Source organism: Epinephelus fuscoguttatus, linkage group LG1 (assembly GCF_011397635.1).
Source record: "Epinephelus fuscoguttatus linkage group LG1, E.fuscoguttatus.final_Chr_v1".
NCBI classification, from domain to species: domain Eukaryota; kingdom Metazoa; phylum Chordata; class Actinopteri; order Perciformes; family Serranidae; genus Epinephelus; species Epinephelus fuscoguttatus.
In genome coordinates, this window is record NC_064752.1 from 32,233,666 (window position 1) to 32,259,769 (window position 26,104).

A 26,104-nucleotide genomic window follows, 5' to 3' on the forward strand; every position below is an offset into this window, starting at 1 on the left:
TGATAAAAATTCAGGGCACCTGAAATTGCAAGCACAAGTTAGACATTATTTCCTGGGTGAAGTGCAAGGTGCTGGAAATGTTGTTCCACCTCCTGTGTCAGCTATGTGGCGCTACAGTAGGCCACACATTCCTTACATGCATTATGCTGCTGCGTGTCAAGACCACACAGTGTAAAATTCATGTAAATCAACTTATGTTGTCACACAAGGCCTACTTCCTGTTGCCAGTAGGTGACTCAATGTGTGACTCAATATTGGCATGCAGATGTCATCAGGCCAGGATTCTTATAAAACATAAAATTTGGTGAGAACTGGATAATGTACGCTCAAGTTACAACAATTTCATGTTTTATGATGAAACACATAAAATGGCTGCCATATCACAGCAACATTGTTCCACGAACACTTAGAATTTTAAAAACTTTTCAACATTAAGGTCTTAAAGGAAATCACCACTTTAGAATGAAAATACAGACAGTACTTACTGACCCTCATGCCGACAAGAAGTCCAGTGTAGTTTTTTAATCCGCAAAACTCGTTCGGGGTATCGGAGGATAACAGCTAGCCGGGAATAACAGCTAACAGCATTGTACTGACCGAATTTAAAGTCAGTCTGATTAATTCTCAAGGAAGAGTTTGTTAAAGAACAATGCCTGGAAATGGCCGAAAAATAGACCAAATCAACGTAATGTCGAGCTTACAACAATTTTAACATCCAAAGACAACTGGAAATTGATTTGAATTGCAGAGATATCTGAAATAGGCAAATATGGGGATTTCTGTTTTCTTTTTCAACCGTAACTGCAGTGTTTAAATATATAAAATTAACACTTTGATCCAACTCATCTGACATTTCTGCGGTGCTTATTTTATGTACTCTGTTGATTTGCTGGTGTCTTTGATAAGCCAAATTGACCAGCACGAAGGCTGCAATGTACTACTGTGGATGAGGGCTGCAGCAAAACCACTTAAAAACACCCACCTAAAAAGTCAATATCAGTTTAAGTGTACATCATATTTAAAATAAATTCCTCATCTCTATCATACACACTAACTGCCCAAGGGAGCAGTGGACCAGTAGCTCCTATGTTCTGTAAAGTAAAATTATTCATTTGTCAGTGGAGTCTGGTGGCGTTGATATAAATGGCTAAAAACGAATCAACTGAGGTGCCGTTTGTTCAGTGCTGTTACATTTGCTGTCTGTGCTTGTCCTTTTGTGTGAGTCATTCATTAATCCTCTGACAGTTTGAAACATAACTGGCTCATAACTTGGTCTCCATTATTTTTTCCTTTGAGAAAGATCTCCCACAGACGGTGATGGCTCTAAACTCCTTGGTGATCTCTAGCAGGGTTTTCCCATTGGTTTCAGGCAGGATGAAAAAGGTGCCAAGACAACCCAGCAGGCACACACAGGCGAACAGCATAAAGCAGTACGAGTCCAGGGTATTCTGGGACAATAGAAACAAAGTGTAAGTATATTCTGCCATTGATAATAACTTTTAGTCAATGAAAAGAGCTGCTGTGATATACATAAGATATCTCAACATACTATCAATGAATAAATCCTGTTTACCTTCAAAGCAATGTTTACAGTGTAAGCTACAGTGTGTTGCTAATTTTTATGTTTGCTGCACTCACAATAAGGAATGGAAAGGCTAGGTTCAGAGCACCAAGACAAATCCAGCGTTGGATCCCCATGAGGACAAATGACGCCAGCCGATCGGACTGGATGAAGATCTCATTGTGGATAGAACTTGAAACTCCACCTGGGTGAAGCAGAGAGATGACACAGGTGATCCACTTACTTTTCTATGCATGCAAACATCTTGTCTATGTGAACTAAGCTGCTGTAAGACACAAACCAGGTCCTCCGTTGTAGAAGATAATGGAGAGGATGACCAAAACAGCAGTAATGTATGGAACCCAGTAGGCGAAGTCCTGCGTGGAGACAATATTATATATGTGAATATTCTGAAAAAAAAACAGAGCAGTCTGGCCTCAGTTTGCCTCTGAATGCCTAGTCAAGTGTGGCTTGACGAGCCCAGCTGCTAATGCTTGTATCAGAGGCTGTGCTGGTTCGGACCTCTGGGTTCGCTGCTAAATGCTTTGTGTTGAGGTGATATTTTGGACTTCCAGTACTCCGGTGGTGCGGAAATTCCTTACTGCGGAATGTGCAGCCATCTCGTCTGCATCCATCATGTGACAAAGCCACTATGGCCTTCAATGACGCACTGAATAATAGGGCACTACAGAACATGATTAATCAGCATTAACATGTTATTTTTTCTGATATCAGTTAATCAAAATTAACGTGTTATTCCTGTGGTAACCACCTGCCCGAGGTAAAATGTGATTATGTGGCGTAAACTGACTTTGAGCACAGCACAGTTCTGCAACTGCTGTTACTTTGGTTGTAAATGTTTCCACTTTGGATTATTTAAAAAAGCACTGTGCGGCATTTTTTGTTGATGAATCCAAAGTATTTGATAATGTAGACAGTTGTCTGTTTTTGCAGAGGCAAGACTGGATTTGATATTAATGCATGTGATTGGTTCAGGAACTACCTTTCAGAGAGACAACAGTCTGACAAATTGGGAAGCTACCATTCTGAGTTTTTTCAGTGGTGAAAGGTGCTCTACAGGGTTCAATTTTAGGTCCAGTCTTTTTCACTATTTATATCAACACTATTGTTTCTTCTCTGGCAAACTGTCATGTCCACCTGTACGCAGATGACACAGTGCTGATTCTGTATATCAAGCAGACAAAAACGTACAGTGTTCCTTTAACATTGTCTGCCAATGTTGGCAAATTTTGGCTGAAAAAACCCCATCTTCCCCATGTTTTGTAGGAAAAAAAGTGTTGCTGAAGCAGTTTTTATTTCAGACTGCTGTGATGTAATTTAAAGGCATGCATTCTCTTCAGCTCTAAGGGCCCCGACACACCAAGCCAACGGTCAGCCATTGTTCAAAGTTGGGCTGTTGGTGAGTGTCTGTTGCCCTAGTTTTTGCGGTGTGTTCGGCACTGTTGGCACTTGTCAGCCCTGTTGGATTTCTTTTTGACCAATCTACTCTTTAACTGGGTTTATCCACTCCCACCCTCCAGGGCTTTATTAAATGTTCTCCCTTTGCTTTCTTTACCACTTTTGGAATAAAGGGACTGTTAATTTACACATGTGCGCCATATCTATCTATCTATCTATCTATCTATCTATCTATCTATCTATCTATCTATCTATCTATCTATCCATCCATCCATCCATCTATCCATCTATCTATCCATCCATCCATCCATCCACCCATCCATCATGTAACATGTAACAGTAAAATCACTCCGCTCACAGGTGTTACAAATATAAATACAACCGTTAATTATCCAACTGTCACACTCGCTATATTGATGCAAACTGACATTATAGCGTTACACCAAGAAGATGGATATTTTCCCCCAAATTACATTAGAATTAAATTATGAGTGGTCGTTAGGAGAGGACGAGGAAAAGGAAAGCCAGGACTCTTCTGTGCAAACCTCCAGGTGTGTTTGAATCCGGCCGCGCCAACATCCAGGTCTGCCAACGTTTCATCAGCCGAACTGGACGAAGTTACACAGTTGCAGATCAATGTAAATACAAAGCAGCTTGTGAGTCGCTCGTGTGTGCTGCGTTGCCTGGCAACACACCAGGGAAACTGTTTTTTTTTTCACGGAGCTACATAACATACTTAAATAATTTATTTCATCACCTTTTGTTAACATTTCCTTACTCAGCATTGCTGTTTAAGCTGTTGTTGAACTGTTGTATAAAAGCAATATCACACTCAAGGTTGTGACGTTATACAGTACAACGTCACTCCCTCTCGTGAGATATTGCTTTTATATATATATATATATGTAAGGGATAATGTATAGTGAGCCGGTGACTGTTGAAAAATAACTCCCGACTGGGGAAGAGGGTGGGAGTGAATGAACCCGGTTAAAGAGTACCTGCCCGGACGGTACGCTCTAATACCAAAGCGAGTGCGCCCACAAGGAGGCAGAGATCATTTCATTGGTCAACAGTAGGCTAAATCTGGCATTCTATTGGTTGGGGGATTTTGACAGGGTTGTTACACAAAAAAATCCAAGCACAGGGCAGAAATCTGAGAGCAGAAATTCCACAAGCGCACAGAAACAGTTTGAACACGAGGAGAAAAGCCGAAGCACGAGCAGGAAATCTGTGCAAGCAACATGGTATCTGAGTGCAAGCACACAGTTAGATCCAAGCGCAAGCAGAGGCTATTTGAGTGCAAGGGCAGGGTTTTTGAACGTGAAATCAATAAATAATGCTCTCAAACTGATAGACTACTCTCTTGAATAAAGATAGGGATAAAGCTCCATACCATGTTACTTTTCACAATTTCTTCATGTCTCAGACTGAATGTTGCTTTATGCTCCACATGTTAGGTCTGAACTTAGAAAAACTGTTTTTAATTTCAATGCACCTTGATCCACCAGGATCAAAATACAGCACCTCCTTATAATCAATTCACTCATAAAATTTTTTAAAGGTAACATGTTTACCTTCAAGTTGAGTGTGACAGTGACCAACACCATGATGGCAGATATGACACCGTAACCCCCCCAGAGCAACGGCCTCCTCCCTGTGTGCTCAATCAGCAGCCCCTGCGAGAGGGAAAGGTTATTAAAAGAAATACGCCAAAAATTGTCATCTTTGCCAAAACACCTCTCTTGCAAAACATATACAGCAGCAACAACGTTTTTAGTGGTATGATAGTTCATTAATCCAGCTAATGAACCAATCACTAATGTGCCTTTAGATCATTTGTTCTGCTGCTCCATGCTAACACTCCCCACCAGAGCTATTATGGGTGTTCAGGTCACTGTTTGATTATAATATGAATTAGAATGGTATACCATCAGACAATGTATGCATTCTCTAAAGCCAAAGACTTGTGGACAGTAGTTTGCATATTACCACTCTAAATGGACAGAGTGTTGAGATGGTCTCAGGGTATAAATGCTGTGGTATCTGGCTGAATAAAAAAAAAAACATTTAAATTTAACATTGTCCCACTTGCCAGAAAGCAATGACAAAAGATGATTATTTGTACAGAAGCAGAGCTAATCTTCCTATGCTTAGTAGGAAGCAGATAATTGAGGCTGGGTGGGACCAAGTCTTTGTTTTGCAAGTTACATGAAGTCGCAAGTAAAGTTTCAATTCAAGACTAACAAGTCCCACGTCATTAACTTTGGGTTTCAGGGCCTAAACTAGTGATAATGTGCTCTCCAATAAAATTTTATATCATTTTAACAAAATCATAATAATATATTACATTTACAAAACTCATTCATGTTTTTTTTAATTTTTGTTTTTATTTGTTAAAACTGTTTTTTTTTTTGGAAATTATTGCATCTCCATTACTTTTGACCTGCATGTTTTGCATACTGCAATTCATTTTTCACATGACCAAAATTATCTTTGGTAGCTTCTAATTTTTTCCCAGCTGTAGCTCAGTAATGTAATGTTGGTTCTTCATTGTTTGCCTCTGCAGCTTCACTGGACGCTGTCGATCTAGTTCAAACAATGGGAACTTTTTGACTTGCTGGGAGTGAATAATGTTAACATCAGCTGATTCACAAAATGGAGGGAAATAAATTGATTCATGGCACGCTTTTTAAACAGCATACTTTTTGATCTTTTGGGGAAGGTATCAAGTGTTTTAAAGTCAAAAGTTTCAAATCCAAGTGAAGTCATGAGTCATTGTAAGTCATAAGTGGAGTTGCAAGTCTTGATTGATTTTGTCAAGTCAAGTTTAAAGTCTTCAAATTTTGACTCAAGTCCAAACCTCTGATCTTGGATTATGGTGATGTTATTTATAGACACACTTCTGCCCCCACTCATAAACCACTAGTTTCAGGCTATCACTCTGTCCTAAAGATTTATTACTGGGGACCATTATTCTACTCATCATTGCATCTTGTATAGAAAGGTTGGATGGCCGATTCTAAAAGTAAGATGTGACAGGCATTGTTTTACGTCCACTTAAAGTGCTTGTTTTTGCCACTGACAGGCTCAGACTGTCATAAGTGTGTGGAGACATTATGGAAAAGATTCCTACAGAGGTGGGATTCTTCGTAAAAGTTTAAGATACTTTTTAAACGGAAGCAGCCCTGAAATCGCTATCATGAAACCCACCAGACTCCATTTAAATAACCAGTAATTTTATCATTGTAAAACACACTTCCCTCTAAGTCGACAAGCAAAATAAAAATCACAAAAGCTACCTTTCTTCCTTTTCAGTTTATGAAGCCCAGGAAGTGAATTAGACAACATCTCTTTATAAAATCAAGGAAATAGAAAAGAAAGTAGATGGCCTTTAGATGTGGAGATGAGCTCAGATACAGACTGAGGGATTTACTCACACAGGAGATGGAGGTGAGGATTTCAGTTACTCCGAGACCAACAGTGACATAGCGGATTATTTGTCTCGGTATACCTGCTTTCAGGAAGATGTCAAAAGAGAAGGTATTGATCTGGGAATGAGAGAAACATTTACTCGATTTTCAGAGGCTATTCGTCATGTGGATGCATGAAATAAGCCATGTTGGGGCATCTATTGTGGTCAGTAGATGCCCAAAATAAGTTCCATCCTCACTGCAGAAATGCCTGAGAGCTGGTTGCAGCTGTAGATGAAGGAGATTGTGAGAAGCTGCCATCTCATATTCCTGTCCCTCAGCAGCTGCAGACTGCTTTTTTGCGGGGCTGCCTCAATAGCCGCCTGCTCAGCCAACATCTCGTCCATCTCCTGTTTGTAGTCACCTGGGCCCCACAGACTCTGGAGTGCTGGGGTGAGAAAGACCAGAGACACAGACAAAGACATTTAAAATTAATATATTATGGGTGTTTCTTATGCAGTGATAAGAGGGAGAAAACAGATGTTGTCATTTGTATGCCACAAAATAACATTTCATTCCCAACGAAGCTCTTTACCAGTTAGGGTGTTTTGTAGACAGTTAGCTCATCTAGTTTTTAACACTCAAACTGTAAAAGACGGTTTTGGTCAAGTAATCTATGAATATGGGGAAATATACCAACCTTTTATGCAGGCCTTTTCATCACCTTTCTCTATGAACAAGTATCTGGGGGCCTCAGGAAAAAAAGGCATCACTATAAGGTTAACCGCGGAGAAAAATGAAGGGACAATAAGGACGATGTTCCACAGCTCCTCGCGACCAAGGATCTCACTGCAAAAAACAAAGGGAAGTGTTGTATATCAGCATAATTTAAATGGGGGGTTTTTTTGTGCTGAAAATTACATCTTTATTTACATTCAATACTGTGTTGGAGCTCTCTTTGCACAATTCTCAAAGCTTGAGAATCGTTCCTTAACTTCTCTTTATCTAAATATCTGTTTTGTAAAAAATGACGCCCAGTCACCAGAAGAAAATGTTGGCATTGTACGTTTCTGCAAACCACAAATATGTTACGTTTGCATGCTTCATATGTATGATATAAATGTTTCTAAAGTGATGTTGCATGAGCTTAATTTGTCATCAGGAGGTGGAGTGGATGGTGGATGGTGTGACACCTGCCAAGCTGCAACACTGCTGGCAATTTTGTTTTTCCAGTGGCTTTTTAGGCACCAAACATGAAAAACAAACCTCAGTCTTTCACCCAGGAGCCCCCTGTGCATTTTCTGTGTGAAACCAAAAATCTATGGAATTATTTAATAACAAGGTAGTGTGCCTGTGTAGCATGCTACGCCAGTGACATGTCACATGAGGTGTGTCCCATGATTATTTTAAGTCAAACCATGATGGGTTTTTTTAAACCTAACCAGGGACTTTTGTTTCTTAAACCTAAGACAGTAAACCTAAAGATGAAGTGTCTTACTCACATTGTAATTTGTAGGTCAACTGCTTGTTAGCGCAAATAGCTAATCAGTCAATCATGTGGCAGCAACTCAATGCATTTAGGCATGTAGACATGGTCAAGACGACCTGTTGATGTTCAAACCGAGCATTAGAATGAGGAGGAAAGGTGATTTACGTGACTTTGAATGTGGCATGGTTGTTGGTGCCTGACGGGCTGGTCTGAGTATTTCAGAAACTACTGATCTACTGGGATTTTCACACACAACCATCTCTAGAGTTTACAGAGGATGGTCTGAAGAAGAGGAAATATCCAGTGAGCAGCAGTTCTCTAGGTGCCAGAGGTCAGAGGAGAATGGCCAGACTGGTTCAAGATGATAGAAAGGCAACAGTAACCAGAAGACCATCTCTGAACCAACAACATATTCAACCTTAAAGCAGATGGGCTACAGCAGCAGAAGACCACACCGGGTGCCGCTCCTGTCAGCTAACAACAGGAAACTGAGGCTACAGTTCACACGGGCTCACCAAAACTGGACAATATTGTAAAAACGTTGCCTGGTCTGATGAGTCTGGATTTCTGCTGCAACATTCAGATGGTAGGGTCAGAATTTGGTGTAAACAACAAGAAATCATGGATCCATCCTGTGTGGAGGATTTTTTTTTTGGCACACTTTGGGCCCCTTAGTACCAACTGAGCATGGTTTAAATGCAGCAGCCTGCCTGAGTATTGTTGCTGACCGTGTCCATCCCTTTATGACCACAGTGTACCCATCTTCTGATGGCTACTTCCAGCAGGATAACGCACCATGTCACAAAGCTCAAATCATATCACACTAGTGTCTTGAACATGACAATGAGTTCACTGTACTCCAATGGCCTCAACAGTCACCAGATCTCAATCCAACAGAGCACCTGTGGGATGTGATCGAACGGGAGATTCACATCATGGATGTGCAGCCGACAAATCTGCAGCAACTGTGTGATGCTATCATGTCAATATGGACCAAAATCTCTGAGGAATGTTTCCAGCACCTTGTTGAATCTATGACACAAAGAATTAAGGCTGGTCTGAAGGCAGAAGGGGTCCAACCTGGTACTAGCAAGGTGTACCTTAGATTGAATGTATGTAACAAGCAGAAACTGCACTTCCTATAAAAATGGAACTTAATTTTGCAGAGACACATTGCATGTTATGAAGGTAAATTGACACGCCATCCCCAAATGTCCAAACGGACACAGGAGGGTACCTAGCGTCATATTTTGACAGGTGGTTCCACTGACAAAGCAGTGGTATTTGATGAGTAAGGATGAGAACGTGTTGACATTTTCGGTGCAAAAAGCTGTTTTTATCTGAGACATGGCTGCTTTTCCTCTGAACCAGGTATTTTAAGCCCAACCGTGACCTTTCCCTAACCATAACCAAGTGGTTTTCGTGCTTAAACATAGCCACACCTTAACCCCGGCACTGTTGAAAAGTTTGAACATATCTGCTACAAAAGAACATGCAGATGTAACATACCTGTGGTTTGCAGAAATGTACAATGCCAATATTTTTGTGGTTATTAGGTTGCAAAATGAACAAGAGGACGATGCTTTTGCATGGTTTCTCCACCACATGTGCTGTCAATAATACTTTGTACATTCAATATACATTGAGCAACTGTTGTCTTCTCATGTGTGTTGACAGTAAGTGCATACCTCAGTCCAAAAACCTGTCCAGACAGTTTGCCAAATGAAAAAGACGTCACCACGGTCTGACATACCATCCCTCTCAACTTTTTAGGTGAGATTTCTCCCAGGTACACTGAATGGGTGTTGGATCCCAAACCTGCAGGTCATGAGAGGATGCTAGTCAGTCAGGTAAATACATGATGTGTTGCGTTAAATATATCCTGGTGGTTTACCTGTCGCGAAGCCGTAGACGATTCTGGCCACAATAATCATTTCATATGATTTGGCATATTTACTTGCCAACATGATCCCTGCTGCAACAATGGCGATAAAGCTGCTGCACATCATGGTCTTTTTTCTGAAGAAGGAACGCATCCTTTCAAATCTTTATAAGGTGGCAGAATTGAACGCTGCATTAAGTCTCTTGTACTCACCTTCCCAGCTTGTTGGATATCGGTTTGACACTGATGCTACCGAAAACTCCCCCGACAGCAAATAAGGAAACAATAAGTGACCAGATCACTGTGATGGTCTGTGGAGACGGAGGCTCTTCATATCTGTTGTACCAGGTGCTGTTGATGAAACGCTGAATGTGCTGCAAAGGGAACATTTTGTAGCTTGAACTCAATTAGAAGTTGAAAAAAGAGCTATTTTTACCTCTCACATTGAAACACATGCTCTCTCTGCAGCCACCAGTGACTGCAGGTGAACATTTGGTGTACGAGTTCGAGGTATCAAACAACAAATTGAAAAACAATGCTGCGAGTCTCACCGGCGAGGGAGAACTCAGTCCACTGATGTGGTAGCCATTATGAAAGCTTCCTCCAATTCCCAAAATAAGGATGAAGAACAGGGCATTACCCCGGGTCTACAAAGCAGAGTAAATTAGCAGAGATTAGACACAGATACGTCTATAATATCAGTCATTTTAACCTCCATGATTTTTATGACGGCATAGTCTTATTTTTGTGTTACTTCAACATATCAGACTTTTTTTAAGTTGTGCAAAAGGCAGTGTTGGAAGAAGTATTAGTGCTTTACTCAAGTAAAAGTACTCATACCACACTCTGACGATATTCCACTACAGGTAAAAGTCCTGCATTCAAACCCTTACTTTAAAGTGTGTAAATATTATCAGCAATATTTAGTTAAACTATCAAAAATAAAAGAACTCATCCTGTAGTGAAATGTTCTCTGACAGTGTTTTAGTTTTACAAATGATGTTGTTGTATTCATATGATCACTGCATTAATGTATATGTTGCATTTTGCTCTGTATATGTCTAAGATTGTACCAATTTTTATAAGTCAAAATGTATTCCTGACACATATATATATGTCAGAGAAACTGCCTGTTTTCAGCTTTGTAACGAAACATTTTCCTGCTGATCCAAGGTTTTTTTTTTATATACAATTAAACCTACAGACGATAAATCCCTCAGTTTGTTTGTTTTAACCGGACAGGAAGGGTATGAGAAATTGTAATCTGAGTAATAATTAGTATTAACAAAAGCTGCCAGACAAATGCAGTGGAGTAGAGAGTGCAATATTTGCCTCTGGTGTGCAGTGGATTAGACATATAAAGGAGCATAAAGGAGAAATACTCAAGTAAAACACAAGTATCTCTAATTTGTACCTACAGTACAGTACTTGAGTAAATGGGCTTAATCATATTCCACCATGGTAACGTCCCACCATTATCCTGTATTTGAATTATTGTGAATGTGAATGTGAGTGTGAATGGTTGTCTGTCTCTATGTGTCAGCCCGTGATAGTCTGGCAAAAAATGGTGGAAAAGATAAAAAAAGATATTTTTGTAAAATCACACTAAATTTATAAGTAGCTTTCGAAATATCTTCTTATCCTAATCATTCAGGATATTTTGGGTATAATATTTAGTTATCTGTATTTGACAAGAACCCAAATACAGTAGTAAAAAATCCAGGCGAGCAGGCACCCGCACAGATAGACCCCAGGTGGTGCACAAGCACCTGCCCTTTTGGCCTCTGACTAGATAAGTGCTCTTTTTACGAGACTTTTTTTTCAGTTTGTTGAAATAATTTTATTTTATTTTTTTCATGTGGCCCATGGCATAGATTCTCAATCGAAAGCATGTTGAAGGCCTGAAAACTGCATTTGAGTCAAGCCCCTGGCCCCCCCTCTTAAAATTCCCTTGTCACAGCCACCACAGTTAACTAAATTTAGCGCCCTGCGGAGCAGCAGCCTCATCTCCCTAATCTGCCGTCATGGACATCCAGGTAACAAAAGTGCTTGCCTTAAACCTCGGCATTATTTATCTCTATTGTGACATTAATTCACTATGAAACCTTATCAAAACATCCAGGCTAAATTAGGATATAACCCACCATTAAGCTGAACATCAAGTAAGCTATTCTGGCGTTAAATCACACTGTCTCACTCCAACTCTCTGGCTGATTAAGGTCACCAACTGCCCGGTGCGAACGGAGACAGACGCTGAACTGCTTTCCCACTTCCTTGTGCCTTAATAATCCAAAATTTAACTTGAAATGTTTACATGTCCCACACCGCAGCACTGATAATTCATTTAAACAAATTTGACGTGGTTTGGTGCTGCGTGAACGTGACGTGCGCAAGGAGCACAGAGTAGGAGAGGAAGAGTGCAGAGCTGCAGCGGCTGCAGCAGCTCTGCACGTGTTTTGTGCGACTCTTGAAGAATATTTGATGCTTATTTCAAAGGTAATTATAATAATTAGTGTTGACTATTTAAAAAAAGAAAGAGGAGGGGACGAAAATGAGGAGAGGAGGAGAACAACATGAGAATAGGTGAGCAAACTGAGGGGAGAGAGCACAACGGTTCTTGCCTGTTTGTCACAACTAAACATGGGCCTACATTGTAGTTTGGAGAGTAGATGGTATGTTTTTATGTATGTATTTTACGTCAGGGAGCAGCATCCGACCGTTTTGTGTAGAGATGTGTTGATCTTAGCTGGTTACTTACTGTATAAACCACTAAAGGGTACATACTGTGGCAATGATTTATTTGTTGTTGGCTGAAAATAAATGATAAATGTAGAAAGTGAATGAGTACATGTGGCAGCTGTTAAGTGCAAATAGTACAGATACTGAGACACCTCATATGTAAGCTAGACAGACATTTCCACTGCTCATTACTGTGCACAAATGTACTGTACTTAGACCTCAGGAGCCCTTCTGATGTCAACAAACACATAGACACCTCCTGGCAGGACACTTTGCAAGCATCCAAAGACTATTTTTTGCCATGTGTGCAAAACTTATTTGTGGTGCAAGTGCCTTTTTTTTTTAACTTGAGCACCTGCCCCACAAAATGCCTGTGCACGGCACTGCGTTCAAGACATTGTCAGGGATAACATGACAAAGTCTGGGCTGTAACACACAGCACCATTTTCTCTCTCATGTTGGATGGATCGTCTCTGAGGGTGCACTGTTTTTACTAAGCTCCTATACAGTATCTTATCTTATCTGCCAGTAAACAGCCTGAGCCAGCCTTTGGTAATGTTAATGCAAATGTTTGCTGACCTACCAGACATGCTAACATATGCCCTCACATATGTTTGAAAACATAAACTGTTAACTGCTTAAATCTGTTAAAGTTAATGTGTAACAAAATGTGTGCGGAAGAATTGTAGTTTATGGAAGTCTTACACTTATGTTTTCTCTCCAGAGGGACATAGATTAGCTCTGTTTGACCCCCGTGATACGTTTTTACAAGTTAAAAAAAAGCAGAGCAAAAATTAGAGTTTCATTTTAGGTGACAGCAGATGTTAAAATTATTTCATCTTCATTTGAACTTTGGAAGGAGGTCTATGGATTGTATCCTCCATGTCTCAACAGGGATATAGCATGTTATGTTTAAGAAGAGTTTTACTCACAGTAGCTCCCTTCAGACCCTGTCGCCTCATTTTGCAGCTGCACATTCCTGACTATATCTGATATATTGCGAAGGTAGGTATTTTATATAATATTTATAATGCATATATGTATTTTATTTGATCTCATATTGTTTTATTCTGTGAGTGTGCATTCTATAGGTTGCAGATCATTGAGATCTCATCCAGGGATCCACTGGGGAGACCACTGAGGGATGGCATGTTTTTAAAAACCAGGACACCAGTGTATAAACCAGAGGACAGCAGGACCGTCCTCAAGATGGTGCTGCAAGATGTGGATAACTGCATTTGCGGCTGTCATTTTGTTTGAAGGTAATCCACCCTCCTGATCTCCTGAAGGGAGGGTGTCATGAAGCTGGACAGAAACACAGTCTCCTGGATCAAAGATTATCACTGTGCTGTAACCAATGTGAAACAGCGAGGAGGACGTACAGTATTCCATGTTAGCCATCTTGGATTATGGACAGTATCGCTCATGGTGGACTCAATGTGTTTTTCATTCTAACAGCTTTGGACATGAACTTGAACTGGTACCTCCCTCCTGTTTTTTAAGTTGTGTTGTTGTTACAGTTAGATATGTAACCTATATTACAATATTTCTATTTAGGGCTCTTACAAAGAGAGACATTTAACAGTCCAGTGACATGATGAAACGAGAGGAAGAAAAATCAGAACTTGTATTTGCAACTCATTAATCTGTCTTTAATTATTGATTTTGACTGTAAAAAATATTAGCATTTGTCATAAGGCCGATGGTTCAGTGTGTTTTCTAAGGTTTTAGTAGTCTATATTTACACCTGTCCCCTCCATCAGTGGAGAAAAAGGGGGGAAAACCCAGACTTGTTTAAACTGCACTGTTATTGCAATATTTTGAATTCATAGTGATCATACATATTGATACTGTTAGAGCTCAGTGATAATACGGTGTTGGAATAAAAGATAGATAGATCACCAGATGAGAAAATAATGTCTCAACAGAAAAATAAACTGGCATAAACTGTAAAAATAAGATGTATATGTAAAATCTGTAAAATATACAGTATATGGAATATAATATCATACACCAAGCCTATGAATATACTAAAATAAAAATACTAAAATATAAAGAAAAAAATTGATTGAATTTTGTTGGATTGAACAAATTGTGTCGGAGTAAAATTATCCATGTATTATTATTATCATAATTATTTATTGTGCCCTGCAGAGGGCAAACATTTGTATCTGTGTGAGATGACTCATCCAAACCACAGTTTTAGCTGAGTCATTACACCTCATCAGTTTCTGTCTTATTCTTTAAACTTGACGTTCAACACACTCAGCACAATTACAGCTGAGCAAAAGAAGACACTACATGTACATAGATGTAGGTTATATGACATTTACCAACTAAAATAAAATTAGGCAATCAACTAGGATGGTGAATCAAATTTTATTAACTTCGTTTCAACACAAAGTACTTGTGTCGATTCAACATAAACACTTTGTGTTACTTTCACACAGTTCTGTAAGTTGCTGCCAAACAATCTGCATGCGACCAATGTCCACTAGTGAATTAAATAGATTCAGTGTTTCAGTAAAGGGCTCGGATATTTAGAAGCAACTGGTTTCCCAGTTGATAGCCTAATTTATTTTACCTGGTAAATGTCATATTATTTATATCAATATACATTTAGTCTCAACACTGGGAACTTTCTTACCCCATTTCTACATCTTGCTAAAAAAAAACATCATAAATTGCATCTTTCACTCAGCTGTACTTGTGCTGAGTGCCTTTCTATTTCCTGTGGTGAATGTCAACTTTATAGAATAAGTCAGAAATTGACGAGTAGTAATGACTCAGCTAAAACTGTGGTTCGGATGAGTCTCTGAGCTCACACAAACTCAAAAGGAAATTGTTTGTCCTCCATTTTCCCCATTGATAAAAGTTTGCTACAGCATAATGTTAAGTTTATACAAAGGAAAGCAACATGTATTAAAGATTGTGACACAAATATATTATCTTAGTTCTAACATCATCTTTTCTACCATTCTGTGAACATTTGTATACAAGTATTTTTGATATGTATAATATATATGTATATAAAATGATATTTATGAGTCAATAAAATTCAGTAGAAGCCTACCAGCTGTTGGAGCAACGTCTCCATTCTGTCTTTACTGGCATAGACCTTGTTCAGACTGCATATCCTCTCTTCTTAAGTATCTCAGGTTGGTTATTATTAACTTTACAGACTTTCTGGCTAAAAATTAAGTGTCTAGCAATCCCCCCGCAATCCTGACAGACACTTCGCCTGTGTGAGTCACTGCCCGGTGGAGTCCACAGATGTTACCATGCAGGACAGCTGGTCTGATCAGGCTTGCTTTGGTCACAGACGGTTACTGTATGATATGTACACTCAGTCTGTCAAAGACTGAAATCAGTCGTAATAATGTATACTCATAATCACATGATGTGACTGAGGGATTTCATTGATTTTACCATCAGGATTTGTGGGTTTGTGTAATGCAGTGGTTCTGAAACAAAAGTTCATGCGCTGACCCACAATTCTTTCATCAGTCATTACCAATAACTGAGGAAGCAACTGATGAAAAAAGGATCTATGTGTATCTATGTTATTTATAAGGCACCTTTAAGAACAGTAAGACAGCAGAAGCAAGATACAGAGACAATATAAAAGCTGAACAGTGGAGCTGAAATAAAAAAAATTAAACAAGCAAACAAACAAACATATGAGAAAAAAAGACAGATGATCATAAGAAAAAGACATACAAGGGATACAAAAGTACCAATGAAACAGATGCAATAGTAGGAATAAAAGCAATAAACACAATAATAATAATAATAATAATATTAATTATAATAATAAGAATTACAAACAGAAGAAGAAGAAGAAGAAGAAGAAGAAGGGGGATTAAGACAGAATCACCAAATAAATCAAAAGATACACACACTGGTGAAGAAACAGACATTCATACTGGCACCTGTGGGAATTTATCATTCAGAGTTTAGACCTGGCCTGTATGTCTTTGAACAGTAGACACATGCACACATGAGGAGAAGGAACAAACTTTCAAAATGCAAACACAATTTGAAAGAAACAGTGCTAGCCACTGATCATGATGAGCAGTGCATACACGCTCCTCAAAAAGTGAACCTTAGGGAGGAAACAAAACAAACACAAAAAAAAAAACAACAGGGATATAATAAGGTTTTTATAACGATAGAAACTGCGGCTGTGTCTCAGTTCCATACAACAATCATTCAAAGCAGGTTTTAGGCACACTGTGTGTCAAAAATCAAGTAACAAAAGTCAACAAGCATGCACACTAAAAACACCTGACTGTGCTGTTGATGGAGACCACTGACCCACAATACAGCACAAACAGGAAACAGAGCTGCTGCAAAATGGCGAGATGGCACCAGAAAGTTTTTAGAAAACAAACATCAAATAAAGCTATTCTTTAGTAAGTGTAAATAGGCCTACGTAGCAGTGGTATTTCAAAGTTGCAATTTGACTGACATCCTTCAGAGCACATATTGTATAATATATATTTTTTTGTATAATGTTTGCAAAAGCAGCAGGAAATATAACAAAGGTGAGTAAATAGCCCAGTACACACATACTACAGACAATAAGAGTGCAGTATTGACGTTGGCCTGGGGTGTTGTTCAGACTCTTCCCCAGCAGGGGGCAGTAAACAATAACGCTGTCATTAACTGTCAGGCTGTGCTCCGCTCTTTCCTCCCTCACTGACTGACGCTCCGGCGGAAGCAACACAGTCCAGTGTTTCCCGTAGTCATCGCTGACTAACGTTAGCTCCACAAAGGAGGACCTCAGCTCGTGTGTTAGTTTCTCTTTTTTTGTACCAAAAATGCCGCTGGAAAACCTGGAGGAGGAGGGTCTGCCCAAGAACCCTGACCTGAGGATAGCACAGCTCAAGTTCCTGCTCACGATGGACGGACACCGACAGGATGCTAAAGTGAAGACCGAGCTGATGGACGCTATCAAAGCTAACGGTGAGTTAGCATATCGCTGTGCTCTGTGACTTGTAACGGTAGCCTCGAAAGCCAAGCCATTATAAACATGGTGCTGACATTATTGTGCTTAACGTTACTTATGTGTCGCACTTGGTGGATAATTATTTCCTAAATACTAACAACTTCCCTAAATGCATCCCTATTAAACACGACGTTCAGCTCAATGAGTTAGCATACTAGCTAATGCTATCAGCAAGCGTCAGCTATCTTACCAACAAGCTGATGTGTCAAACTTTGTGCAATATTACTGTTATATTGTTTCATACTTTCAAGTTCTGCTTTATTTATATGGCATCCTACTAAAACTTGAATGGGATGAAATGAAACAGGCACAAATCTAAAATAAAAACCTGTAACGTAATTTTTTTTATTTTTTTTTTTGCAGAAACATCAATCTAAAACGTCACTGTGTCGTAAACGTGAGAGGAAAAAACTTTTGACTAATGGCTGTCATAGTCTTCAGATTAAACTATCGTTGTTTCTCTTTGCTCCAGACATGGCACCGTACTATGAGGGTCTGTGTAAGGACCTGAAGTGGCAGCTGGACAGTGACCTGTTGAGTAAGATGAAGAAGGCTAATGAGGAGGAGCTGAAGCGTCTGGATGATGTGCTGGAGGATGCAGAGAAGAACCTGGGAGAGAGCGAGATACGGGACGCCATGATGGCCAAAGCTGAATATCTCATCAGAATTGGAGACAAGGTAAGTCCTCCTCAGTCCACACTCACAGCATCTGTGCATATGCTTTCTTTGGTATAATGTCCTGTAGAGTGTGAAAATTAACACTGGCCACCCGTGGGAGAGTTTTTTTTTTTTTTTAATGAAGTATGTCTGTCTACTCTGTGACAGTTTGGCAGGTATCATTGATGAAGTGACCAGTGTTGGAAATTAATGTCAGTGTCCACCTGCCACTGTGCCTGGTGGCTTTCAAATTCTACCAGCCACTCAATAGATTACTATTGTTTTTTTGCTGGTAAGTAAAGCAAATCTAGCAGCCACATGTATATTTTACCAGCAGTGGCTGGTGCTACTTTCCAGCCCTGTAAGTGACTAATAGAAATCGGCCTGTAGGCAACATTTTTTGTCTTCAGACCACTGAAACGCAGCATGCAGTGATGTAGGATTCAGTAGAAAAACAAAAAATTGCTTTATATATGCTTTATGTATTAAATAGCTTTTAAGTTAGTGTAGCAAATCACTATTTATATATATATATATAGCGTATAATTATTCCTAATAGCTCTAAATGAGCATTCATGTATGTTTAACAACAAAGTAGCTGCTCTGCCATGGGCTTTGTATGACTGTTTGGTACTTACACGTTGCAGTGTTAACGGTGAAAGCAAACAAACCTGCCCACTCACTATGAAATTCTCTATTTTCCTCCAAGATTTTTCATTTTTGGATTTGGGATCAATAGCTAGAGACTCAAGACCTACCATCGCCATGGAGATTTGGCAGATTGTAGGAAAAGGCACCAGGCCATAGACGTATAACACACATATTTAATGAGATGTTAAAACAGTTTTTAAATTCAGTGTATAGGCTACACATTTATACAGTTGGAAAATATAATAATCACTTCAGGGCTACAGCAATGATAAAGGGGAGCCACTGGAGAAGAGTTAAAGAGCCCCATGTGGCTCCTGAGCTGCAGGTTGCTTACCCCTGATTTAGTGGCGTCTGGCAATGGGGTTGCTGAGCTGAAATTTCTCCTGTGTACCAAGCGTGTAAGAGAACTACGGTGACCGATGTGAAAACGTGAATGGCCCTATCTAGAGCCAGGGTTCTATTTGTCTGTTCTGAGCTAGCATACAACAATATGTCAAACTCTGTGATAGAGGATCGACTTCATATGTAGATGTAAACAGCTCATTCTGAGGTAACAAAAACACAACAGTTCTTATTTGCATGTAATTATAAATGGATAAAAAGATGGTTATGAATATTATATTCAATTTCTGCCAGTAGATGCTCCTATATCCTACACACTGGACCTTTACGAGAGACACATGAGAAGGACAGACAACTGCTCAATACTGCAGCTTTTACATATGACACAGTGATACTCATCAACAGATCCAGGCTAAACTTTATGGCCATGTTGATATAAATAATAAAATAGGGTTAATTTTAGAGAATCATCATCTGTTAATCTGGGAAAGGTGATGATGTTTCTTTTGTCTTTATCTCTGTACCATACTAAGAATAACTGATTGGTCATTTGGTGTGCATGGAGAGTGTGTGTGTGTGCCAGGTCAGTAACCAATAAGCCATAAAGTCAGACTAAATTATTGTTAGTTATCTGAAGGACTGAACTGTTTTTCTTTCTTTAAAAACCTATATTTCTGCCTTTCATTTTTTTTAAGCAGTAAGAGTTTTAGTGTCATCACAGTTTGCAGTAGGTTTCACCTTTTGCATTGTGACAAGTACATTGTAGTACCAGAACTGAAAAGATACATGTTTAGGTCAGTTTTATTTATATAGTGTAAAATCATTTAAGTTATCTTGAGTAGGGCTGCAACTAACAATTATTTTCATTGTCAACTAATCTGTCAATTATTTCTTCGATTAGTCGACTAACCATTTTATCGAAAATGTGTTAAAATGTTGAAAAATGTTGGTCTGTCTCTCCCAAACCCCAAAATAATGTCATCTAATGTCTTGTTTCGTACTCACGCCAAAGGGTTTTAGTTCACCGTCATGGGACAGTGTGTAAAGCTGCCAATATTTGAACGTAAGAAGCTGCAATAAGAGTAATTTGGGGTACTTTTATCGTACTTTTCTATGAAGAATGACTCAAACCGGGGCGTCAGTGGCTTAGTGGTAGAGCAGGCGCCCCATGTACAAGGCTGCTGCCGCAAGGGCCCGGGTTCAACTCCAGCCTGTGGACATTTCCTGTATGTCGCTCCCCCTCTCCCTCCCCCCTTCACACTTGTCTGTCCTGTCGATTAAAGGCTAAAATGCCCCAAAAAGTATCTTTATTAAAAAAAAAAAAAAAAAAAAAGAATGACTCAAACAGATTAGTCGACTACCAGAATAGTCACCGATTATTTTAATAGTCGATTAGTCATCGATTAGTCGACTAATCGTTGCAGCCCTAATCTTCAGACAGTTATCATATAGAGCAGGTCTAGACCATACTCCTTTAATTTACAAAGACCCACCAATCACCAAGATCGAGCACTGTGGTGACAGTATAGAGAAAAAACTCCCTTTAAGACAAACCTAATGTGTCAGGTGTCTCCTTAGCACCGACACATTTCTATCTTGATTAGATAATGGACATAATTCATAACACTAAACAACATTATCCACTAAGGATGCTCACTTATAATATTGGTAAACTCATACACTTTTCAGATATTACATTTGTCTGATGTTGGTATTTGTGCCAGTTAATATCACGAACACTTCACCATGGTAATGCCAAGTTTATTTTTAAATAACATATCACTCACTGATGTTTTTCCAAATCAATACTGCTTTGTGTCAGAGCCAAGATCCAAGCACTCTCCAGCATGATTACCGGTCGATGACTTCTGTTACATTTCTTATGTATTGTTTGCACACTTAAATCAACTAAACATATTTTTAGGGCAACAATTATGTATTCCTTTCATTATTGATTAATCTGCCCATTATTTTACTAATTAATTGATGAATGGTTTTATCTATAGAATGTCTGAAAATGTCTGGGCTCCGTTATTTCCCAGAGCCCAAGGTGACGTCTTCAAATTGTACATTTTATCTGACCAGCAGTCTAAAAATCAAAAACTATTGAGGTTATTATCATGTATGACAAAGAAAAGCATCAAATTGTCACACAAAAGCACAAAAACAGCAAATGTTTGATTTTTGGGCTTTAAAAAAATACTAAAATGATTATTAAATTTCAGAAAGAAACTGAAGCACATCAGTTGGCAGGACACACAAGGATTATAATAACTACGCTTAAATGTTACATTGAGGCTGCGACTGACCCTCCAGAGAAATGGTTATATTTGACCGTCTAAGTTGTTGCACAATCTGCAGTAGCAGATTAATTTACAGTGCCTGCTTCTGTCTTGTGTGTCCACAGGAGGGCGCCCTAACAGCCTTCAGGAAGACCTATGACAAGACAGTGGCTCTGGGTCACAGACTAGACATCGTCTTCTACCTGCTGAGGATTGGACTCTTCTACATGGATAGCGACCTCATCACACGCAACTCAGAGAAAGCCAAGAGGTAAATGCGCAGATATGTTTGTTCTCAAATATCTCCACTAACACTCTCTGTAATGTTTTCAGTGCTCATCTCTCTGTGTACCTCTTTTCTCCGCAGCCTCATTGAAGAGGGTGGAGACTGGGACAGGAGGAATCGCCTGAAGGTCTACCAGGGCCTGTACTGCGTTGCCATCAGGGACTTCAAGCAAGCTGCCGAGCTCTTCCTCGACACAGTGTCCACCTTCACCTCCTACGAGCTCATGGACTACAAGACCTTCGTCACCTACACAGTCTACGTGTGCATGATCGCCCTCAAAAGGCCTGACCTCCGTGAAAAGGTAGGAGACTGAGGTCACAGTGCTGGCATGACATATTTACAGACGTGATGCGTATGTTGGCAGTGTGACTACAATAAAATGTGCTTCTCTTCAGGTAATAAAGGGCGCAGAGATCTTGGAGGTGCTACACAGTCTGCCTTCTGTTCGCCAGTATCTCTTCTCCCTCTACGAGTGCAGTTACTCTGTCTTCTTCCAGTCTCTGGGTGAGGAAGCCGTTTCTTTTACTGACCCAAAAACACTGAAAAACTGACGAACCTAACACTTCATCTGGTCACTTGTGTTGTTGGTTGTTTGGCTGTTGATCACTTCAAACACATACAGTTCTTCCCAGTGTGCTGTTTATTAAAGGACAACTTCGGTATTTTTCAACCTGGGCTCTATTTCCCCATGTGTATGTGTGCGTATGATTCATGGGTACCACTCGTTCTAAAATTGGTTCAGTATTGAGCCGCGAAATGAGCTAAAACGGTAATGGGGGCAAATGCGTCCCATATAAAAGTGCTTTTTTCCGCCACTGACCGGTTCAGATCGCCAGTGCTATCTCTGTAAATAGCATATGGTAGCGGCCCTGGGGCAGTGGTGACTGTGAATGAGTGGAGTCAGCTGTCAGTCAGTGTTGGAGCAGAAAGGCGAAAGTTGTCCCTGCTCGGTAGTGTAAATGAGTATGTGTGTGTGAAGTGTGTGTTTTTTCGCCACTGACCGATTCAGATCGCCAGTGCTATCTCTGTAAATAGCATGCTAACTTAGCCCTTCCCTTCCTCTGGGCTGTGTGATGTCACGAGCTTTGCTCCACTGTGTCTGTAGCTCTCTCTACTCGTGGGACAGCTGTTTTCTTGAGGATTGGATGTCTTTTCTTCTCCGGCTGGCAGTAGTCATCTTGGGAGAAGTGAGCACTGCAGACCCGATGGTCTGCAAGGTGCAGTGTCTGGACAGGAGTGTTAGCATCCATTTGTGGCACAACTAGCCACAACTTCAGCATCTTGCCATCTGACAAAGGCAGCCTATGAAAGCTGTATGGGGTGTTGTGCGACATCCTGTTCTTGCGTTCGGGAAAAAGGCCCGTTTATTTGAGCACTCCAAAAACTCCGGTAACACTCCAGGCGGTAGCACGTAAAAGACTCCGTCCTCTGACTCTTCTAGCGTAACACACACTTCACACACATATACTCATTTACATTACCGAGCAGGGACAACTTCCGCCTTTCTGCTCCAACACTGACTGACAGCTGACTCCACTCATTCACATTCACCACTGCCCCAGGGCCGCTACCATATGCTATTTACAGAGGTAGCACTGGCATTCTGAACCGGTCAAACTGGCGAAAAAAAGCACTTTTATACGGGACGTATTTGCCCCCATTACCGTTATAGCTCATTTAGCGGCTCAATACTGAACCAATTTTAGAATGAGTGGTACCCATGAATCATACGCACACATACACATGGGGAAATACCGAAGTTGTCCTTTAATGATACAATATTTCTTAATCAGAATAGGCTTTATATGTGTTCCATGCTACTGTATTTTACCTCCTGTGCCACACTGTGAGACTCCAATAACGACTGTGAAACTTTGCTCTCTTCGTGCCACAGCCATGGTGGAGCAGGAGATGAAGAAGGACTGGCTCTTTGCACCTCACTACCGCTACTACGTGAGGGAGATGAGGATCCAGGCCTACAGCCAGCTGCTAGAGTCCTACCGCTCCCTCACTCTAGGCTACATGGCTGAGGCCTTCGGCGTCAGCACAGAGTTCATTGACCAGTGAGTTCCTGTACACTATGTCCATACGCCACATCCTCTGGAGACAGCTTAACAGATGTATCTTGTACACCGGTTGAGCCTCAGTGTCACTGCAGACATTTGAGTTCTAGTGAAGTCTAGTCTAGTTTAGATTTTAGAGCAGGGTGATGTTGGAGTTCATGTACGTAATTCTGCCAGAAAAATCTTGTGAAGTGATATTTTTTGTTTTGGCATTTTTGAGCTTTAGGTTGGAAACTCCTGCTAGAGTGCTAGAGTTAGTGGCCAATTCTATGAAGGGATTGTCAAAGCTAAACAAAGAAAACAGCAGAGAGTCTCAACAAAATGGAACCAGTGACTATGACATGTTTTTATTAAAGCTACCTGGGAACATTTAAGGACATTTACAGTCTTTATGCTAAGCTTAGCTAACAAGCTGCTGACTATAGCTTCGCCTTACTCCCTTAAAACTTTGTATTTCACCATGGGGGCTGTGTCTTACGTCCTGCGTCACAGTGTCATGTGCCTGATGTGCATTCTCGTTGGCTTGCATTGGGTTTCCTTGTTGCTTTTTTCCTAAACTAGCAAAACCATAACCTAAAAAGATGTTTATTAGCCTAATCTTTGCCTCAACCCCAAATTTAAACCTCCAGGAGAACTCATGCTCAACTGTAACTTCAAACAGAGATGATTATCTGTTTTTTTGTGATCATCAATTTACAAAGATGCTCTTACATTTTGGCTATTTGCTGGCACAGCTGCAACTGTGACTTCCCTGCAGATTTTCTAATGGCTTTTCCCTGACTGCTGATATATTCCCAAATTGAACATCATCATTATACTGGAAACCATGTACAACTAAATAGCGCTAAAACACACTGGGTCTCATTCACGAAACAAGAGCAGAACGAATATGTGTGTCAACTGTTGGCAGAAGGAAAGAAACGTGTGTTTCGGCATTCATTAATATATACGTAGCTCCCATGTTTTCGCAGGCACCAATAAAATCTACACATGCTTCTGACTGCTCGAAGTGCTCGTGTAAATAAGATATTGCACCTAAATGTTTCTTGTCATTATTAGAAATAACATTTTTATTTTGCATTGTGCTCTGTTAAGTTCACAATACGCAGATGTCTTTGAAACATTTAAAGGTTAAACTTAACGAAAGATTAGAAATCTAATACATTAGTTAAATTAGTTGGAATTTAGCAGATTTCAGCTTCAGATAAGGTCTCTTAAAAACGTGAATAAGTTATTGAAGTTGACTTTAATCAAAACTGGAAAATGCTGGGGCGTCGGTGGCTTAGTGGTAGAGCAGGCGCCCCATGTACAAGGCTGTTGCCGCAGCGGCCCAGGTTCGACTCCAGCCTGTGGCCCTTTGCTGCATGTCACTCCCTCTCTCTCCCCCTTCACGCTTACCTGTCCTATCAGATAAAGGCTAAAAATGCCCCAAAAAATATCTTTATTAAAAAAAAAACCAAACAAACTGGAAAACGCTGTTCTCTGAATAAATAAAATAAACCAATGCTCTCCCCCTCTGCATCAGAGATGCTACGGCCAATTGCATTGACAAACGGGAGCGCGCTGTCAATTCACGATTAATTGGCATCACAAACATGCGCACATGCCTACGATCAAATTTTTCCGTGGCGGTTCATGAATCCGGAATAGGTTTTTAGTACCAAGGTTTTTTATGTGCAAATCTACCTAAAGATTTACTAACATTTCGTGAATGATCTTATCATCTCAATCGTGAATAAGCATATTATATAAAGTTCAACTATTCCTGTTATTAAAGGCACACCATGTGCTCAGGTTAATATTTCAGGCAAGCGTCATGTTATCATTGACTTCTGATTAACTAAGCTTTGTCTCCTCTGTCCTCAGGGAACTGTCCCGATTCATCGCTGCTGGCCGTCTCCACTGTAAAATTGATAAAGTGAATGAGATTGTGGAAACCAATAGGTAACATCACTACTCCTCAAACCTCAATACTTCAGAAATACCTTGGGCAGAACTCTAAATCTCTTCCCGTTCTTGTTTCCAGACCTGATAGCAAAAACTGGCAGTACCAAGAGACCATCAAGAAGGGAGACTTGCTGCTGAACAGAGTCCAGAAGTTGTCGAGAGTGATCAACATGTAACCACGGTGGCCACATTTTCACGCAAGGGAAGCTTGCATTCTTCTTCTTGGTATACCCGAACCAGTAGTTTGTCTGACAAAGTGACTCTTATATTGTGTATATAATAAAATTTGTTTAACTGTTGCGTTTCTCCAGGCTGTTTTTTTTTTGTATTTTAGGAAAGAGGCAGAGACATCGTTTCATATAAAT

The 26,104-nt window shown here is 40.1% G+C and overlaps 2 protein-coding genes across 2 annotated transcripts; one reads left to right on the forward strand and one right to left on the reverse strand.

Annotated features, from left to right (window-relative positions):
- Window positions 1–440: 440 nt before the first annotated feature.
- On the reverse strand, window positions 441–15,716 carry slc2a9l1 (solute carrier family 2 member 9, like 1). Its single transcript, XM_049587208.1, has 12 exons — window positions 15,574–15,716; window positions 10,313–10,408; window positions 9,975–10,135; window positions 9,774–9,898; window positions 9,568–9,697; window positions 7,091–7,239; window positions 6,651–6,838; window positions 6,418–6,528; window positions 4,555–4,656; window positions 1,863–1,938; window positions 1,639–1,766; window positions 441–1,448 (listed from the first exon to the last, which is right to left on the reverse strand). The coding sequence occupies exons 1-12, from the start codon at window positions 15,595–15,597 to the stop codon at window positions 1,263–1,265; spliced, it is 1,476 nt and encodes a 491-aa protein (XP_049443165.1). The 5' UTR covers window positions 15,598–15,716; the 3' UTR covers window positions 441–1,262.
- Window positions 15,717–17,209: 1,493 nt separating this feature from the next.
- Window positions 17,210–26,038, forward strand: psmd6 (proteasome 26S subunit, non-ATPase 6). Its single transcript, XM_049574140.1, has 8 exons — window positions 17,210–17,468; window positions 17,984–18,189; window positions 21,569–21,714; window positions 21,811–22,030; window positions 22,125–22,233; window positions 23,624–23,792; window positions 25,659–25,736; window positions 25,819–26,038. The coding sequence occupies exons 1-8, from the start codon at window positions 17,324–17,326 to the stop codon at window positions 25,913–25,915; spliced, it is 1,170 nt and encodes a 389-aa protein (XP_049430097.1). The 5' UTR covers window positions 17,210–17,323; the 3' UTR covers window positions 25,916–26,038.
- The last annotated feature ends 66 nt before the right edge of the window (window positions 26,039–26,104 follow it).

Coding starts and splice junctions, on each gene's coding strand:
- slc2a9l1 (XM_049587208.1), bottom strand. CDS start 15,597: ATGGAGACGTTGCTCCAACAGCTG. Junction 6,529..6,650: donor AGCTCTCAGGCATTTCTGCA/GTGAGGATGGAA, acceptor TCTCATTCCCAG/ATCAATACCTTCTCTTTTGA. Junction 1,939..4,554: donor CTGTCACACTCAACTTGAAG/GTAAACATGTTA, acceptor GTCTCCACGCAG/GACTTCGCCTACTGGGTTCC.
- psmd6 (XM_049574140.1), top strand. CDS start 17,324: ATGCCGCTGGAAAACCTGGAGGAGGAGGGTCTGCCCAAGAACCCTGAC. Junction 22,031..22,124: donor GGCCTGACCTCCGTGAAAAG/GTAGGAGACTGA, acceptor GCTTCTCTTCAG/GTAATAAAGGGCGCAGAGAT. Junction 23,793..25,658: donor AGCACAGAGTTCATTGACCA/GTGAGTTCCTGT, acceptor CTCTGTCCTCAG/GGAACTGTCCCGATTCATCG.